Raw genomic sequence first — 19731 nt, 5'->3', positions numbered from 1 at the left:
CCTCAGCTTCAGCCCATTTGGATTTGTCCAAAGAAGCAGTATATTATGCACCTAAAAAGCTCCTTATGCCTTTCGAGCCTAGCAGGGACAGGTGCCCTGAGGAACATAGAAGGTGCCTCTGAGCCTCATATAATGAAAGTCTTGTTAACTGAAAGGAATACACTTCCTTCCCATGTAAGACAGCGTCATTTGGAAGCTGAGCTCTAGGACATTCTGTACAGGGTTTCAGAATCTCGAGTTGGGTCAGCCCCAGCCTCTGCCAACCTAGCAGCTTGAAAGCGCACCAATGCAAGTAGATAAATAAGTACCGCTGTGGCAGGAAGGTACAGTGGTATATCGGGTTGAGAACTTATTTCTTTCTGGAAGTCCGTTCTTATCCTGAAACTGTTCTTAACCTGAGGTACCATTGTAGCTAATGGAGCCTCCCACTGCCATTGCGCCGCTGCCACACAATATGTGTTCTCAGCCTGAAGCAAAGTTCTTAACCCGGGGTACTATTTCTGGGTTAGCGGAGTCTGTAACCTGAAGTGTCTGTAACCTGAGGTATTACTGTACATGGCGTTTCCGTGTGCTCTGGCTTTTGTCATGTTGTTCTGTTGCTCCAGAAGCGGTTTAGTCATGCTGGCCACATGACCTGGAAAGCTGTCTGTGGTCAAACGCCGGCTCCCTTGGCCTGAAAGCGAGATGAGTGCCTCAACCCCATAGTTGTCTTTGACTGGACTTATCCGTCCACGGGTCCTTTACCTTTTACCTTTTTACTGGGGTATCACAAGCACTTAGGATTGTTAAAATTAAAAGCTGTATGTTCTGGGCCTCAGAGCCCAATCAGCTACTGTACTTGCCTACCCTGGTGCACCATGCTCCTCTTTTGGTTCACGTGGCCCACTCAACCAAGAAATGTGGAGCTGGGCAGAGAACCCATTGAAAGGAATGGGCATGCTGCCACAAAAGATAGTATCAGAGGACCACTGAGGTATGGAACATTCTGTAGAGCATCCAGCTGAACCCACATCCCATTAACATTTGTTAAACAATCAGGACATGATGCACTTAATGGCTCAAGGAAGCACCACCCACATCTCTGCTGCTCTTCAGAGCCACCCCAGAGCCCTCTTGTACCTTGAAGCCCATTAGAATGGGTTGAGCAGCCAAGAAGGCCCCTCTCGGCCTTATATAATGACAGTATTGAGCCTCAGACCGAGAGAAGTATTTGAGCTCTCCCTCCTCCTTATTACCAGGAAGCCTAGTCCTCTGTCTCCAAGCAATCACTCTTGAAAACAGTCATTCTAATCAGACAGAGCTTTTTCCTTGCTAACATGAAGCCACGCTTGGCTCAGGTCTGGCTGCTTGGAGTCTGTCTTTTGCTCTGCCTCAGCTGTGGAGGTAAGTCCCACCTGCCAATGGAAAAACATGGTAGGCCACCAATTCAAATGTGCTGTATGTCCACCACCTATCTTCCTAAGAACTGGTGAACCCGTAAGCTATTTTCTTTCTCTTTTTAGCTCTGGCACCAATTTGGGGATAATGATTGAAAGGCTAAGTTTGAAAATAACGCAGACCTGGAGAAAGGTTTAGATGCTATTAAGTGCCAGATCTATACAGGCATCATCACCCACCGTGCTTGGGTCAGGGTATTGGCAGAGATGATTTCCACAGATCCCACTATGTCTCCTGTCCTTGTAATCCCTGCACGGTCCCAACTTCAGAATGTTTTTCAGGGGAATGATGTTCTATTGCACAGGGCAGGGGGAGGGGGCCTTGTTTTAACTTTATTTATTTACTTATTAAAACATTTGATTTTAAAAAACATAGTAATTTGCAATAGTCATAAGTGCAGCCTTTCCGCTCCCCAAGCAGTTCACCAACTAGTTTTGAAAAAATGTTTAATTGTCTGCATAAACCTGGCAGCTTAAAATGGGAGCTGTAGGCAGTGCTCCTTCTAACATAGCTGCAATGACACACACACACACTCGTTGGTGCAAACTCTCTGTTGTTCACATCTGTTGATGTTGCCCATCCGGCTGTTGTAGGGTTGCCATACGTCGGAAGCAGTGTCCCAGCAGAAATCACTAAAAATATCAGTGGAAATGCAGACATATGGCAACCCATGTCAGCATTATCGTATTGGGAAATTTCCCTTAAAAATAGCTCAAAAACCTCTTTATTCTTTTCTCTCTTTTTTGCAATTATGTCCCAAAAATCAACAACCCTGGCTAATAAGGAGAAGAAGAATAAAAGCTCTACAACTTTGGTGTCTTGGTTTTTACTTTTTGAAATATGGCAACTCTAAGCTGCTGCTTGGCACCTGCCACTCTCAGGAGACTCACTAGAGGACCCTTTCTGCAAAGTCTCTACAATGCTGGATCTGGCTGACCCTCAGATGCCTGTTATGGGGATGTGGTAGAGGGGAGGGTCCTCCTGGTTCTAGGCAGCCTGAGACGCAGCCAATCACGTTCTGCGGAACTCCGTGGGGATCAATTTACACCTTCTGTAAGAACCACCAATGTCCTTTTTAGAATCAGGGCATCTCAGCATTTTTCTTCTTTGAAGGAAACAACGGGATTGGTGACTTAGAAGCTCAGGAAGGGACAAGACATGTAAACAAAGAAGCATGCCTTACAGCAGGTGCCTCCCCCCCTCCCTCCCTTTCTTCTTTTAACAGCAAATGCCTTAATCTGTAGCGTGTGCAGTTCAGAGGCTGAAGGACAGCCATGTGTACCAGCTACCCCACATGAAGAGAAATGCCCTGATGATCCGCGTACAGGAGACCCTGCAGCCTGCGTCTTGTACAGAATCACTTCAAGTGAGTGGTCCTTCTTGTCTTTCCCTCCCCCTTATTTTCAGTGCATTTCCATGAGTGGCTGATGGGGCATGGCTACTATCACTGGGTGCAGAGGAGGCCGGGGATCTTGCAACTTCAGTAGTACAAGTAGTACAATGGAAGCTTAGAGCTTCCATTGGAATGAGGTCCTTCTCTCGTAGTTCAAGCACCTCCTTCCAATGGAGCTCTAAGCTATCCTAATGCAGCCTCCATACGAAACCTGATTGCAAGCCTTCAGGAACATGACGGAACGTATCCCCCTGGAAATTCTCTGAAGCAACAATACCTGCAGGCAGTGAGAGAAACATGAAGTTTCTAAGTTCACTTTTGATTCTCCAGTCATACTCTAGCAGGTCAAGGTACAGATGGGATCCTGGATAAGTCCATGTGATGCAGTCCACCTGGCTGAGGTATCTCAAGTCAGGGGCCAGGTTGGGCCCTCTGGCCAATGGCGTCCCAATTGCAGTGCTTCACTTAATGCCAGGGAAGAGCTGCCAATCATTCTTGAGGCTAAGCAGGGGGGTTGGGTGCTATACCTGGCAACAGTGGTAGCAAAAACCTGCCCTTCAGCACAGACCCCCGTTTCTCCAGCTGTCACTGGTGGGAACCTAGCAAGGGTGGATCCTGACATTATCATCAAGCATCATCCCCCAGTTACTAACAGTAAACCAGATACTTTTCTTTCTCTTCCCAGTGGCAACTAAACATGTCTTGCGCTACTATAAAAAATGCGGCTTCTATACCAGCGACTGCAAAACTCGAAAAGTCCACCAGGGCGTACAGCAAGTGCACGAGCTCCACTGCTGTAACGACAGAGACCACTGCGTTTGAATGCCGTCTAAGAAGGATGCTGTATTAAAAGAACTCCTATGTGAAAAAATGGCTGTGCAATTTGTGTTAGGTTGTGTTGCTGTTTGGGGATGTCTATGTGAGTGGGCTCTGTGTGTGCCCAGTGGCGTGCATGGGTGCAGGGTCTCAGCAGGTGAGTGGGTGGGCATCTCAGGTGAGCTGGGATGTCAACAAGGTTTCCCCTGGCTGTATGCCATGGCTGCATTGAGCCTGGGTGCTCAAACCAAGTGACATCTTCCTTACTCGAGGTTCAGCTACTATGACTACTTATTGCCTGGTATTTTCTGCCTAGGAACAAGTGGGTGGACCACCTCACCACAACAATCCTTTTGCAGAGAGCTGATTAGCCAGAGAACGGGAGATTGACAGAAAAATATTCAGGATTCTCTCTCCATTGAAATTCAGTACTGGAGGTTGGGGGAAATAGAAAGAGTGTAGTTTGGGAATCTAGTGGAAACTTAAGAACAAGTAGTAGTCGACCAGCCTCCACTGAACTTAGGTTTTTCATCTGGAGAGAAGACTTCTTTCTCTTCATATCTTTCTGGTGAATGAGTGATTGGAAAAATCCAAAATTTTCTGCTGTGACGGAGGCCAAGCAAGAGACTTCGAAACTCATTTCTTCAATTCATTGTAAAGTGGCTTTTTATTGAAGATTCTGGGTGAAGTCTTTTTGAGGGGAAAAGGTTCCATTTAATTAGTCCAACTTACCACCCTTGGGAGCATCTGAGGCTGTACAGAAAGGACCGCACAGAAATCCACTCAGTGGCTGCAGGGTCTGTAGCTGTGTGACCTCCCAGCCAATTCACCCAGTAGCGCTGGTGAAATATGCCCTTTAGATCCTTGAGTAAAATATTCCCTTCTGTATCCAAACTTTTTAATATAAAAACTGGTCTTTAGTCCAGGTCTGATGGTGCCTAGTCAGCTGAAGTTTTGTGTGATGCAACAATCACATATGCGTGGCTGCAGCTTCCTGGTGGGGAACACATACTGCAATCCTTCCCCATAGATAGCATCAGGGGCCCATGGAGGCCTAGGACTATGAAACAACCATGTGAGTAGCACATATGGGCCTGGCTGAAGCTTCCTGGTGGTGAACAAGTAATCCCTACATGTAAGAGGGTTGCTGAAGTCTGGGACACTCTGTACTGCATCCGGCTGGTTCCTCAGCTTCAGCCCATTTGGATTTGTCCAAAGAAGCAGTATATTATGCACCTAAAAAGCTCCTTGTGCCTTTTGAGCCTAGCAGGGACAGGTGCCCTGAGGAAGAAAGAAGGTGCCTCTGAGCCTCATATAATGAAAGTCTTGTTAACTGAAAGGAATACACTTCCTTCCCATGTAAGACAGCATCATTTGGAAGCTGAGCTCTAGGACATTCTGTACAGCATTTGGCATCTCAAGTTGGATCAGTCCCAGCTCCGGCCAACTTGCAGTCCAAAAATGCACCAGTGCAAGTAGATAAATAGGTACCGCTGTGGCGGAAAGGGACATTGCATTTCCGTGCACTCTGGCTTCAGTCATGTTGTCCCGTTGTGCCAGAAGCAGTTTAGTCCTGCTGGCCACATGACCCGGAAAGCTGTCTGCGGACAAACGCCGGCTCCCTCGACCTGAAAGCGAGATGAGCACCTCAACCCCATAGTTGGTTTCAACCGGACTTTACCATCCAGGGGTCCCTTACCTTTTTACTCTCGTATCACAAGCACTTAGGATTGTTAAAATTAAAAGCTGTATGTTCTGGGCCACAGAGCCAAATCAGCTACTGAACTTGCCTACCCTGGTGCACCATGCTCCTGTTTTGGTTTGCGTGGCTCAGTCAACCAGGAAATGTGGAGCTGGGCAGAGAACACATTGAAAGGAACAGGCATGCCTCCACAAAAGATAGCATCAGAGGACCACTGAGGTCTGGGACATTCTGTAGAGCATCCAGCTAAACCCACATCCCATTACCATTTGTTAAACAATCAGGACACAATGCACTTAATGGCTCAAGGAACCACCACCCACATCTCTACTGCTCTTCAGAGCTACCCCAGAGCCCTCTTGTACCTTGAAGCCCATTAGAATGGGTTGAGCAGCCAAGAAGGCCCCTCTCGGCCTTATATAATGACAGTATTGAGCCTCAGACAGAGAGACGTGTTGCTCAACAGAAGAAGTGTGCATGCACACGAAAGCTCATACCAAGAACTGACTTAGTTGGTCTTTGAGGTGCTACTGGAAGAAAAAAAAAAATTTGTTTTGACTATGGCAGACCAACACGGCTACTTATCTGTAACTGCCCATATTGTAATGTGCTTTGTTTTCCCCTGTATTTTCAGGATATTTCTAACTTTTAGCAATCTGAATGCCACAGGTAGCTAAATTCAAGGTGCTGCTCTCCCATGAAGGGATTAATCTATGCCAGCTCCCCACCCTTTCAGTGTTTCCCGATGCTGGTGACAGCTTGCAACAGCCTCCTGTGCATTTCTGAGCATAATTCAAAGTATTGGTGCGAACCTTTAAAGCCCTAAACGGCCTTGGTCCAGTATACCTAAAGGAGCATCTCCACCTCCATCGTTCTGTTCAGTTTCTGTTAATTGATTCTCATGAAAACGTACAGATTCTGGCTTCACACAATTAACTCAAGGCAGTGTCAATTAACTCTTGGCAGAAAGCCAAGGTCTGCTTGACCTAGAAACTACTTACTCTGATTGGTTAACGACCAGCACTCAACTCTGTTATCTAGGAATGCTAGCACAGTTTGTGTTGTGGGTGTGTTAGGAGTAGAAGTGCTGTGTAGAGAGAGAGAGAAAGAAATGATTTATTTTGCTTTGTTTTGTATGCAGAAACTCCGCTGGTTTTATTTTTCCTTTTAATAAATCCTGTAAATATTTATTCTGAGTCTAGCTGACAAGTCATTTCCACCTCAACTAGCTTCTTCGCTGTGCAGGAAAACTCTGCTACGTTTGGGCTAAAGCCATTAGAGCTATGCCTGACACTTCAAAGTTTCCAAGAGGTTATGGGTATTGTGCTGCCAGCCTGAGTTGTGGTGGTGTCAGCATCAACGGTGTTGGTTCCAGTAGTTCCAGAAGTTGTTGTTCCTGTTGGTGCAGCAGATGGACACTGGCTGGTTCCTGACTGCTGTGAGCTGGTGACGCAGTGGACACAAGGACAACAGCTGCAGCGTGCTTGTGCTGGGTGCTGTGGTTCCTGTTTTCTCTCTCGGTGGTCGTGAGTAGCTGGTTCCGGGTTCCAGGGACATCGCTCTCAAGATGGCCTCACAACCAGTTCAGATGGCTTTTGAGCGTCTGAATGACTCCAATTACTTGCTGTGGTCGGAACGCATGCAGGCAGTGCTGCAGAGGGATTGTCTCTGGCAAGTGGTGAGTAAGTTTCCTGCGAAGCCTGATGATGAAGACCTCGATAAAGACCAAAGAGCAAGGGCCACAATTGTCTTGGGGCTGGAAGATTCCCAGTTGCCGTATGTGAGGGGAATCAAGACAGCTAGAGGTGTGTGGCAAGCACTTAAAGAACTCCATGTGCGTGAGACAGCGGTTTCCAAGCTGTTCATTCGCAAGGCATTGTACAAGGCAATGTTACAGCCTGGGGTTACAATGCAGGAACACCTACACAGTTTACAGTTAAAGTTTGCTGCGCTACAGGAAAGAGACTGTGCGTTAGACCAGCAGGAGAAGGTGACTATTATTTTGAGTTCTCTCCTGGAAAGCTGGGATAATTTAGTTTTGTCTCTAGAAGGCATACAGGAGCGTGATTTATCAGTCAGTTATGTTACTGGGCGTTTGATTGAAGAATGGCAGAAGAGGCAAGAAAGGTCGTTTGCTGCAGAGGCTTCTACAGGCGGGCGGTTTGGAAGGAGTTCTCATGCCGTGCCAGAGGTGAAGCAAAAGCAGTGTACCGGTGAGGAGTCAGCGTTTGCTGTTAGGCGTTGTTTCCGATGTGGGTCTTCAGCGCATCTAAACGACAATGTCCGGAGTTGGTCAAGTCTCAGTGGCCAGTGCAAGAGCAGAGACGAGATCAGCAGCAGCAGCAGCGAAAAAAGAAATTCTTCAAACGAAAACAGTCGGCTCAGCTGGTGACCACCGAGGTCAAGATTGCTGATGAGAAACAAGCTGTCTGGGTGGTCGATTCGGGAGCGTCTCGGCATATCGTAAATTCAGATGAACTGTTTGTTTCCAAGAACTCAGCACAGCGCAGCCAGGTGGCTCTAGCAGACGGAAGTACTTCCGAAGTGATTTCGGGGGGTGCAGTTTTTGTTCCTTGTCTTCGTGAATGCCTGCAAAATGTACTTTGTGTGCCTTCATTAAGGAGCAATCTGATGTCTGTAGATTGTTTGCTAAAAGCTGGGTTTAAAGTGTACTTTGAAGGAGACAGTTGCATTATTAAGAAGGCTGGTGAGATTTTAGGCACTGCTAAGTCAGAGGGAGGCTTGTTTTGGCTTAAAGCAGGATCTCAAGTTGCAGCAGTAGTCAGTAAATCTCAGCCTGCAGTGAATAACAAAGCTATACATGACAACTGTGTGCACTTATTGCATAGGAAAATGGGGCATGCTTGCTGGAAAAGTGTACTAAAAATGTCTGAATTGGCTGATGGGGGTAAGTTAAAGAGTTGTAACAAGTACCTTGATTGTAATGTTTGTAAAAAGGTTAAATCCCACAGAGTCTCTTACCCCAGAAGTGACAGAGTTAGTGAGTCACCGCTACAGCTGGTTCACATGGACGTAATCGGTCCATTTCCTGTAAGCAGGGGTGGATCGCGTTTTTCATTAACAATTGTGGATGACGCCACGCGTTACTCTTGGGTTTTTCCCATGAAGAATAAGGGTGACGTGTTCACTAAGTTTAAAGGCTGGGTGGCATCTGTGGAAAGATTTCTGTCCATTAAACTCAGAAGGATTCAGACGGACAGAGGTGGCGAATTTATGTCAAATGCTTTTAGAGATTGGTTACAAAAGCGTGGCATTGGGCATAGAAAAACGAACGTTTTTTCCCCAGAGGAGAATGGCGTTGCAGAGCGAAAACACAGATCTTTACAAAATATGATGTTTGCCATGCTTGATGATGCTGATTTGCCCATGTCTTATTGGGGGGAGAGCATGCTCACTGCGTGTTATCTCCAAAATAGGCTCTTTCATCAAACAATAGGTACAACTCCGTACTTTAAATTGTTTCAGAAAAAAACCCAAAATTGACCATTTGCATGTGTTTGGATCAAAAGCCTGGGTATTAATTCCAAAACAAATGAGAAAGAAGGGAGATCCTAAGACCAAACAGTTAGTGTTTGTGGGCTACCAGGAGCTGGGAAAAGGTTTCCGCTTTGCTGAAGGGACAAATGGCATTGTGATCTCCAGAAATGCCAGTTTTTGTGAACATAGTGGCTGGGAGAGACTACATGCCAATACTGAGGTTTGGTTTGAACCTTCCCAGGAGATTCATGACTCTGAAGGTAAACATAGAGAATCAGAGTCTGAGGGGGAGGAAAGTTCAGATAAGAGCTCTCAAGAAAGTGGAATTAGCCAGAGACCAGTTGCTAAGCAACAAAAGAGAGGTCGTAGTTCTGAGGAGGAAAGTGGGTCAGAAGAAAAATTTTCTCCCAGAAGATCTAAAAGACAAAACAAAGGAGTGCCTCCGGTGCGCTTTTCTCCAGATACTGCAAATTGCAGAGCCCAAGAGTTTTCAGGAGGTGTTAAAGTTACCAAAAGAGGAGGCAGAGCTCTGGAAATAGGCAATGGAGGAAGAGATGTCCTCTCTGAATGAGCACAAGGTCTTTACACCAGTAGCAGCGCCTGAGGGGGCAAAGATTGTAGGCTGCAGGTGGGTGTACAAACTTAAACCTCTGGTGACAGGAGAGTACAGCTGACAATTGTGTTTATGTACGTGGTACAGGCAGTGATCAAGAGTTTTGTCTGATTTATGTAGATGATGTATTGTATGCTTGCAAAACAGATAAACAAACTAAAAGGTTTGCCAAGCAATTGTCCAGTAAGTTCAAAGTGAAAGACTTAGGCCCGGTTAGGACATATCTAGGGTTGGAAGTGTGCTGGGCCCAAGATGGCAGCTGCCTAATTAGTCAGCAGAACAAAGTTAAACAATTACTGACTACATACAGGATGCAGGATTGCAAAGGGGCAGTGGTGCCTATGGATCCAGGTTTCATAAAAACGCTTCATATAGATGAGAGTCCTGAATTTGAACATCCTGATGTATATCATTCTGTAATTGGAAGTTTATTGTATTTATTTTTTTTATAATATTTTTTATTAGTTTTATGAAGTACAGAAAAAAGAATAAAGAGCATATTATAAAAGTAGAGAAAGAAAGTTACAAATTTTCTTGTTCTTTTTTCCAAATCTACTGAACTTCCCCGCGTCATCCCAACCCTGCATTCTCTGTGATACATTACATCAGCAATTTGTTAACTTGTTTCAATACTTGTTGTATCTTTCATTTTATCATGTCACCCAATTTCAAATATATTATGACCCAAATCATGTACGTTTTCATTTTAACACAATAAAGTTGTTTCATTATTCTATCTCTGACTTCTTGTACCTTAATTTCCATTTCTTTAGTTTAACATTACTGAAGCTAGAATTTCCTAAAAGGTGCGTTTTTTAACATTCATACAACTTATAATGTTTTTCCAAATAGACTTTAAATTTTTTCCAGTCCTCCTCGATTGTTTCTTCTCCCAAGTCTCGGATTCTGCCAGTCATTTCGGCCAGTTCCATGTAGTCCATCAACTGCGTTTGCCATTCCTCCAGTGTGAGTAAATCTTGTGACTTCCAATATTTTGCAATCAAAATCCTTGCTGCTGTGGTGGCGTACATAAAAAAAGTTCTATCCTTCTTAAACACCCTCTGGTCCACCATGCCCAAGAGGAAGGCCTCTGGTTTCTTAGGTAAGGTAAATCTAAGTACCTTTTTTAGTTCATTATGAATCATTTCCCAAAAGGCCTTCACCCTCGGGCAGGTCCACCAGAGGTGAAAGAATGTCCCTTCCGCCTCCTTACATTTCCAGCATTTATTATCAGACAGGTGATATATCTTAGCAAGCTTGACTGGGGTCATGTACCACCGGTATATCATTTTCATAATGTTTTCCTTCAAGGCACTACATGCCGTAAATTTCATTCCGGTGTTCCATAACCTTTCCCAGTCTTCAAACATAATGTTATGCCCCAAGTCCTGCGCCCACTTTATCATTGCGGATTTGACTGTCTCATCCTGAGTATTCCATTTAAGCAGCAGGTTATACATTCTCGAAAGTAGTTTACTTTTTGGTTCTAACAATTCTGTCTCTAGTTTCGATTTTTCCACCTGGAATCCAACCTTCTTATCTACTTTAAAGACCTCTTGAATTTGTGCATAATGCAACCAATCTCGCACCTTGTTTTTTAATTTTTCCAAGCTCTGCAACCTCCAATTGTCTCCAATCTTTTCAATAATTTCCCCATATTTAGGCCAATTGGCTTCCATATTAGGTCTCTTACGTGCCTTGGCCTCCACCGGTGAGAGCCACCTCGGAGTCTTACTCTCCAATAAGTCTTTATATTTTGTCCAGACCATTAAAATTGCTCTCCTGACAATGTGGTTTTTAAACAGTTTGTGCACTTTAACCTTGTCATACCACAAATATGCATGCCACCCAAAAGCATTGTCAAACCCTTCCAGATCTAGGACATCAGTGTTTTCCAGTAAGATCCAATCTTTCAACCAGCAGAAGGCTGCGGATTCATAATATAACCTCAAGTCTGGCAGGGCAAATCCCCCTCTTTCTTTCGCATCAGTTAATATCTTAGGAAGTTTATTGTATCTAGCACAGTGGTCCAGACCTGATATTAGCTACGCAGTAGGCATATTAAGTAGATTGGTCTCAAAACCCACACTAAATGCCTGGAAAGGGGTAAAACAAGTTCTGTGATACCTCAAACAGACAATTGGCTATATGTTACAATTAAATTCTTCAGAGGATGAAATGTTGAGTTGCTACTGTGATAGTGACTGGGGAAATTTGCCAGATAGAAAATCTGTCACAGGACTAGTCATAATGGTCGGTGGAGCTTTAATCAGCTGACGGTCACACAAGCAAGACGTTGTAAGTGTGTCATCAACGGAATCCGAGTACGCCGCATTGAGTGAATTGTGCAACGAGGTGATTTATTTCAAGCATTTGTTAGCAGATTTAAATGTAAATTGTGGAGAACCAGTACGAGTTTACATTGATAATCAGGCTTGTATAACCTTAAGTAAAACTGAGGGTTTTAAATCACGTTCCAAACATATCTCTGTAAAATACCAAAATGTACGTTGCTGTGTACAAGACAATATAATCACATGTACTTATGTATCAAGTGAAGAAAATGTAGCAGATGTATTAACTAAACCATTGGCAAAGATAAAGAACAAGCAAATGTGCAAGGGTTTAGGTTTGCTGGAAAAATAATCTCCTACATAGGTGTTATTTGATGTTAATTGTCCAGCAGAATCTGTGAGGGGGTGTTCAGTTTCTGTTAATTGATTCTCATGAAAACTTACAGATTCTGGCTTCACACAATTAACTCAAGGCAGTGTCAATTAACTCTTGGCAGAAAGCCAAGGTCTGCTTGACCTAGAAACCACTTACTCTGATTGGTTAACGACCAGCACTCAACTGTGTTATCTAGGAATGCTAGCACGGTTTGTGTTGTGGGTGTGTTAGGAGTAGAAGTGCTGTGTAGAGAGAGAGAGAAAGAAAGGATTTATTTTGCTTTGTTTTGTATGCAGAAACTCTGCTGGTTTTATTTTTCCTTTTAATAAATCCTGTAAATAGTTATTCTGAGTCTAGCTGACAAGTCATTTCCACCTCAACTAGCTTCTTCGCTGTGCAGGAAAACTCTGCTACGTTTGGGCTAAAGCCATTAGAGCTATGCCTGACACTTCAAAGTTCCAAGACGTTCTGCCCGGAAACTAAGGTCCAGCATCCAGGGCCTTCTGGCAGTTCCCTCGCTGTGAGAAGCCAAGTTACAGGGAACCAGACAGAGGGCCTTCTTGGTAGTGGCATCCGCCCTGTGGAACACTCTCTGATCAGATGTCAAAAAGAAAAACAACTACCAGATTTTTAGAAGACATCTGAAGGCAGCTCTGTTTAGGAAAGCTTTTAATGTTTAATAGGTATTTTAATATTCCGTTGGAAGCCGCCCAGAGTGGCTGGAGAAAACCAGCCAGATAGGCGGGGTATGTATAAATTATTATTATTATTATTATTATTATTATTATTATTATTATGCAATGCGCCATCCTCTTCCTGGTGTCATGCGAAGAGCTGCCACGACGACTGCCTCCACCACCAACACCACATAAGCATATAGAGTTTTATTATTGCAATACAAACGCTTTATGTTGATTTTCCTATACAACATCAACGAACAGAAACAAGGGAAAGATTTATTCCTTCAGAGAAAGAGGGAGGAGAGACGGCGAACCCTGCGCTGCCCCCAAATTTGTTCCAGACGGCTGAGGGAACCCCTAGAACGTATGCAATGGTCACATAGGAGGGAGCCTTATTGCAAAAGCGGAAGTCCTTGCCCTGGCAGGACACTTATTTACTTAGCACCACCTCAGATACAACTCACAAGAGCACATCTGAACCTACATTTGTGTATAGACCCAACAAAAATTGGGGTTGCCATTGTCAGCTTCGCCTTTCAGCCAGTGCCACCGACTGGGCTCAACCACTTCAGCCCCGACTGAGCCAGGCGAGCTGGCGTAGCATTTCCAGAGACCATCTTCTGCACAGGAACAGGTCTAAGTGCTGTGGACTCACAACTCAGAGCTGTGAGCACCGAACTCACTTCCAGAAAACAGCAGAGTACAGCAGAGCATAAATCACTCGGACGACAGCGCTGAAGAATATCTTCTTTTATTCTCTACAGCTACTGTACTATAGAAACTAAATGCAAAGCTTTATGGAGATGCTGGACAGCACTGAGTGTTGAAGCTGCTTTTGCAGCGACCTTATCTACACAGAGGTAACACTCCGTCTCTCCCTCTTTGAAGTGAGGCTGCAGTGGAATAAGTAGCGAGCAAAGGTCCGCCCCCTCCTCTCTGGAACATCAGCAGATTCTTGCAATGGGAGGGGTGAAATTGTGGAGTTTGGAACAGACAGGGTTAAAACTCCGTGGTGTCCTGTATCTGGGAGGAGCCCGAAGCAGGGCCGGACGTCACAGGCTTTGTAAAAGTTCCTTTCGATTTTGCCTGAGAGTCACAGCTCAACGGAGAGGCTGTGAATCTATGTGCTTTTGGAAGCACGGAGAATGCAGGAAAACTCTGATGGAAGAGACTGATTTATGGCTTGTAAATAAACACTTCTAGAGATAAGAACCGATCTGTCTTTGGACTTAATTTATCCCTTTCTCACATGGACTCAGGACCGCTGCATTTACTCTGCTGCTATCCTGCCAGGTCAGCGCTTCCAAGCAGAGCTGCCCAGAGGAAGCGTGACTGGACGGAGGATTTATATTCATACGCATAGAAATATCCTCAGCCACATGTCTGGAATTTCCTGGACATTGCCAGGATTCAACTGTTGGAAATAGTGCCTGGGTGGAAATCGCTGAAATGTCCGTGAAAATCAGGACCCATGGCAACCCGTGTTGGAAGTGTAGCTTCTAGTTAATTTCCTTAAAAATAGCTAAGAAAGAAAGAAAGAAAGAAAGAAAGAAAGAAAGAAAGAAAGAGAAAAGCTTTTGTGTCCAGATCATCTTCACTATACACTTCAGTTGACCATTCCATGAGGCATCAAACACCCATTTTCATCACAGCAGGCAAAAGCGTAGATTTCTTTTCTGTCGTCGCTCAGGAATTTGCGCTTGCACATCTTTGTGGTTTTGGAAATGCAGTTCCTACGTATATGTTTTACGGTATCTGTTTCGACTGTGGAGACAAAGGCCAAATGAACGTGCAGGATACGTCCTCGGTACAAGTAGAATGCTAAGCCAGGCTGGTCCACCCATGAGGCAAGAGGAGGTAACCGCCTCAGGCGGCAGGATCCACGGGGGCAGCAGAACTGGCCTCCATCACCCACCACTGCTGCCACGGTGCCAATGACAGCTGCAGCATGCACTTTGAAGGCCACATATGGCTTCTTCTTGGCAGCTCCCATCACCATACTGCCTTCACTCTCAGTAATTAGGAGGTACTGCTGGTCTCCTCCCATCACCACAGGTAAAGGTAAAAGGTAAAGGACCCCTGGATGGTTAAGTCCAGTCCAAGCTGACTATGTGTTGTGGCGCTCATCTCGCTTTCAGGCTGAGGGAGCCGGCATTTGTCCGCAGACAGCTTTCCAGGTCATGTGGCCAGCAGCACTAAACCGCTTCTGGTGCAATGGAACACTGACAGAAACCAGAGTGTATGGAAACACTGTTTACCTTCCCGCCACAGCGGTACCTATTTATCTACTTGCACTGGTGTGCTTTCGAACTGCTAGGTTGGCAGGAGCTGGGACAGAGCCACGGGAGCTCACCCCGTCACAGGGATTCAAACCGCCGACCTTCTGATCGGCAAGCCCAGGAGGCTCAGTGGTTTAGACCACAGTGCCACCCACCCCAGCAATAATTCAAAACATACAAAAAGTCAGAATGGTGGACTGAAATTAAAACAACACCTGGAGAGCCAAAGCTTCTCCACAGCTGTTTTAGGGGTTGGAGCAGAGACAATGGCAAGCACCCTTGACAGAATCCTTACCATCAATAGTTATTAACTGCAAGCAATATCCATCCCTCATTGTGCAATTGCTTCTTCTAGGCCAGCACTGCATGCTCCCCTCCGGCACCAGTTTGCAGACCTGGCAGTGGATTGCTACTGCTGTAAAAGAAATGTCTCATTTCAGCTCTTCCTGGCAAGCAACCTGCCTAGGTGAGAAGGGTCTAAGAAGAGTTCTGCTGTGCCAGAAGAGCAGCCCCAGACATCCACCAAGCTCACCGTCTCGCTTTTTGCAGCAACAAGCTGGGTGCTTCCCAGAAGACTCCCACAAATTTATTGGCAACATTTCTGCCCTGCCCATTCAGGGGCTGATAGCAGACCTTGGGGAAAATTCTAAGCCCCTTGAATGGGAGCTGAGCTATAAAGGTGAATCCCAGTTTCCAAAGCACATGTGTCTTCTTCAATTTTGGGGATATGTGAAAGGGAAATAGCTAGCTAAGGGGAAGAAGTGTGCTAAAAGTGGGTTTTTTGAAAGGGGCAAGAATATAGTTCCATTTTATCTATATCTATATCTATCTATCTATCATCTATCATCTATCTATCCATCTATCATCTATCATCTATCATCTATCATCTATCATCTATCATCTATCATCTATCATCTATCATCTATCTACATCTGTCTGTCTGTCTGTCTATCTATCTATCTATCTATCCATCCATCCACAGTGGTACCTTGGTTCTCAAACTTAATCCGTTCCGGAAGTCTGTTCCAAAACCAAAGCATTCCAAAACCAAGGCGCGCGTTCCCATAGAAAGTGATGCAAAATGGATTAATCCTTTCCAGACTTTTAAAAACAATTTAACTCTCTAACGAGACCATTGAGCCATAAAATGAAAGCAATAAACAATATACTGCAGTCACACACACAATCAATCAATCAGTAGCTGAAGTGGGTTCCACACAGTCACAAAAAAAAACAAATCAAAACAAAAAGGGCCACAAAAACAAAAAGGCAAAATAAATAGCAAAAACAGACAGACCTCAGCATAACACTCAAAATGGAAGTGTGGCACTCAAATCAGAGCACGTTCAGCTTCCGGGAAAAGTTCGCAAACCAGGTTTGCAGTGTTTGGATTCCAAGTTGTTTGAGTACCAAGGCGTTTGAGAACCAAGGTACCACTGTATATGATTTCTATACTGTGCTGCATCATTAGAACTCAGGGCGGTCCACAGAATAAAAACATCAAGTGCCGTGGTGGGATTTGTGATAGGGGGTGGGAGGGGAGTAGGGTTTATCAGAAGGGGATGGAGAAAAGGGAAAGCATAATTAGCAAGGATACAAAATCATGGGGTGGGGTGGAGGTGGGGCTAATAGCCATGCACCAATGGGGTCATGGGAGTCAAGGAGTGTCCTGAATAGGAAAATAGTGGGATGGAGTGTACCAAAGACGAAATCCCTGAGGTGGGGTGGGGGTGGGGAGAGAGAGAGAGAGAGAAGGAAAATGGAGTATACATAGGAGATCAGTCATGGGCAGGTGGGAAAACACAGTGGGGGAGGAAAAGGCACTCTGCATATGTTCAGAGGAGCCTCTTTTGCATACAGGGAGCCTCGCAAGGTGTCTTGGGCGAGAGGTCGGCAGAAAAGGAGTAGGGAGGGAAAGGCATAGTGAAAACCCAGGTACAAAGGAGGCTGCAGAACAGGAGGAGCTGGATGCTTGAGAATTGTGTGCAAAATCAAGTGTGCATGGTTTAAAACTGCAAGCTTGCTTCAAATTTTAGTTTAAAGAAACCATGTTGGACCTGATCCACTAAAACATGGCATGTTTTTAACACTGGGAGCCGCCCAGAATGGCTGGGGAAACTCAGCCAGATGGGCAGGATATAAATAATAAATTATTGTTATTGTTATTGGGCAGCAATACTAAGCAGATTGCTTCATCAGCACACAGATTTCTTCTTGCACCTTTGAAAGGTCTCTTCCTCTCCCCTCCCCCCCCACCTCCAGGGAACCACAAAATCTGTTTCAGAGCTTTCTCCAAATTCTCCCACCCTGGGACCTTACTGTAATCAATAAAAATACATTACTAACAGGAAGAATAAAAGGCTCGACTAATAGCTGGAACAATCCCCACCAGTTGCGGGTCTCCTCCTCCCTTCCATACCCAACGTATCACTGTGCTCTCCTAGAGAGAACCTCCTGCAAGGGACCATGTTATCAGGAGGCCCGTTCCACACCATTTAGGTCTTTGGTGTGTTGTGACATCTGCCTACTCTTTGGAGTTCCCTCTGCTGTTGCCACCTCTGCTGTCATTTCAGCACCTGCTGACTTTATGAAAAAGTATTTTTCCCCTCAAAAAAGGATTCCAAGCACTGGTGTGTAACTCCCCTCCTTTCTCATAAGCGGGACTTACCTCCTAGCCCAAAGCAGAGAGCAACGCAGGCAGCAAGTAGCCAAAGCTTAGCCAAGTGTGGCCTCTGGGTCTGCAGGGTGAAGCCATAACACATTGTCCAGCCTGTTGGCATGGAGGAGAAACTGACCTGACCTCTTGCTGTTGTGGAGTCTGTTTTGGAGCTCACACCCCTGGACCTATGCTGCTCCTGGCAATACAGCCTGGCTTCACCATCACCACCCGCAGCCGGACACCTGGAGGTCTCCTCCTACCTCTGTCAGTTATCCTATCCCGGCTGGGGAGGTGTTGCCAGGAGATTTGGCCAGATAAGGGGAGGGACCGCCCTGCCCACACAATAGCCGGCAGAACTTACCTGGGAATCCTCAGTCAGCTCCAGAGCTTCTCCTCCCCTGCCCTCCCTCAGTTAAGCCTTCTTTTGCAGGTTAACCTCTTCATAGGTCAAAAGCATCTGCCAAAAGCTTATACTTAATTCTTGTTTTTTTTCCCTTGCCAGACAAATTTTGAAAATCTCTTTTGCCATATATTGAATTGTCCTGTTCCGCTGATAATCGGGAATGTTTGGGGGGAAAATAACATTCTTGGTAGCACGCTCATTTTTATAGCAGAAATTCTTCCCATAAATGATAATTTCATTCTTCCCCAAATTTCCAAATATCTTTTGACTTCATTCCACACTTTTTCATAATTATCCTTATACAGATTTATATTTTTAGATGTGAACCAGACTCCCAAATATTTTACTCTCTTTTTTTGCTATCATCATTCCTGTTTTCTGTTGCAGTTCCCCTTTTTCCTTACTATCCATATTCTTAGTTAATAATTTTGTTTTGGATTTATTGAGTATAAAACCCGCTAATTGCCCATATACTTCTATTCTCTCCAGTACTTCCACTGCGCTGGATATCGGTTGTTCTAATGTCAGTGCTGGAATCAGCAAAGGACTTTAATTTATATTCTTTTGAACCAATACCAATCCCCTTCATTTCCATAGTTGCTTCTAACTTCTAACTTCCTTGTCAGGACCTCAAGGACTATTATAATGGTGAAAATGGGCACCCATGTCTAGTTCCTTTTGTAGTCTCAATCTTGTCGGTCAATGTTCTATTGACTGATAACTTAGCATATTGTTCAGAGTAAATAGCCTGAATACCATTAAGAAACATTGGACCCATATCCATAAGTTCTAAGTTTCTTTTCATAAAATACCAAGACACATTATCAAATGCCTTCTCAGCATCTATAAATATCAAAGCTGCTTGTTTATCTTTCCTGGAACCCAAATATTCAATTAAATCAATTATATTTCTAACATTACCTTTCATTTGTCTCCCAGGTAAGAATCCCATCTGAGCGATAGCTCTATATTTATATTTACCACATTCGTCTCTCAAAATAAAATCTAACGCGTGCACCTTCTCTGTGTACACATTACCAGCCTGTTCTGGATCAAAGTCATGCTGCAAGATTCCATCTTCTTATCTGGCATCCCCAAGTGTTCTGTTCTGTTATTATCATCCCACATTTCAAGCATTAGGTCTACAAAGCAGAGCAATCAATGTGCAACGACTGCAGTGAATGGGATCTTGTAGGCTTTTTAAACACACACACACACACACACACTCTCACTCTCTCTCTCTCTCTCACACACACACACACTACATCACAACCCAAGCACAGAATTTCCTTGTGCCTTGAAGAGTATCCAGTGATGAGGCTCAATGGTTACAAAACACAGAGCTGAGATGACCATTCGATAGACCAGAAACAAAATGTTCGGCTTCCCTTGTACTCATTGCGCCACCAGTGAAGACTGTTCAAATGGAACTGGATTCATTTTACCCATACTCAGTAAGAGCTGATCTGGTACTGCGCACAACCCAGCTGCAATCCTACACAACGCGGGTGACTAAGCCCCACTGATTTCTGAGTAAACAGGCATAGGGTTGCAGTGCAGATCTAAATCACTTATACAAAC

At 44.7% G+C, this 19731-nt stretch overlaps 1 protein-coding gene and 1 long non-coding RNA gene across 6 annotated transcripts in view; one reads left to right on the top strand and one right to left on the bottom strand.

Moving 5' to 3' along the window:
- Window positions 1-19731, top strand: part of LOC310838079 (uncharacterized protein) — a 35439-nt gene that overhangs the window by 10016 nt on the left and 5692 nt on the right. For 2 of the 5 annotated variants that reach the window (XR_014560661.1, XM_083725474.1), the window contains 2 exons: window positions 2663-2803; window positions 3516-3701. Coding sequence is in view for 3 of the 5 variants with exons in the window: in XM_083725474.1 (XP_083581600.1) it covers window positions 2663-2803; window positions 3516-3652 (278 nt within the window). In the remaining 2 variants the exon portion in view is untranslated. Of the gene's footprint in view, window positions 1-1193; window positions 1384-2550; window positions 2804-3515; window positions 3702-19731 lie in introns of those variants that run through there. The other 3 variants (XR_014560662.1, XM_083725473.1, XM_083725475.1) reach the window with 3 other exon arrangements.
- On the bottom strand, window positions 14178-17970 carry LOC310839836. Its single transcript, XR_014561681.1, has 3 exons — window positions 17757-17970; window positions 15384-15503; window positions 14178-14573 (listed from the first exon to the last, which is right to left on the bottom strand). It is a non-coding gene; the product is annotated as an uncharacterized lncRNA (long non-coding RNA).

Source organism: Podarcis gaigeae, assembly GCF_964106915.1.
Source record: "Podarcis gaigeae genome assembly, chromosome: 2".
NCBI classification, from domain to species: Eukaryota; Metazoa; Chordata; class Lepidosauria; order Squamata; family Lacertidae; genus Podarcis; species Podarcis gaigeae.
The sequence above is the reverse complement of the archived record's forward strand: the minus strand, read 5'-3'. Positions and strand labels throughout refer to the sequence as shown.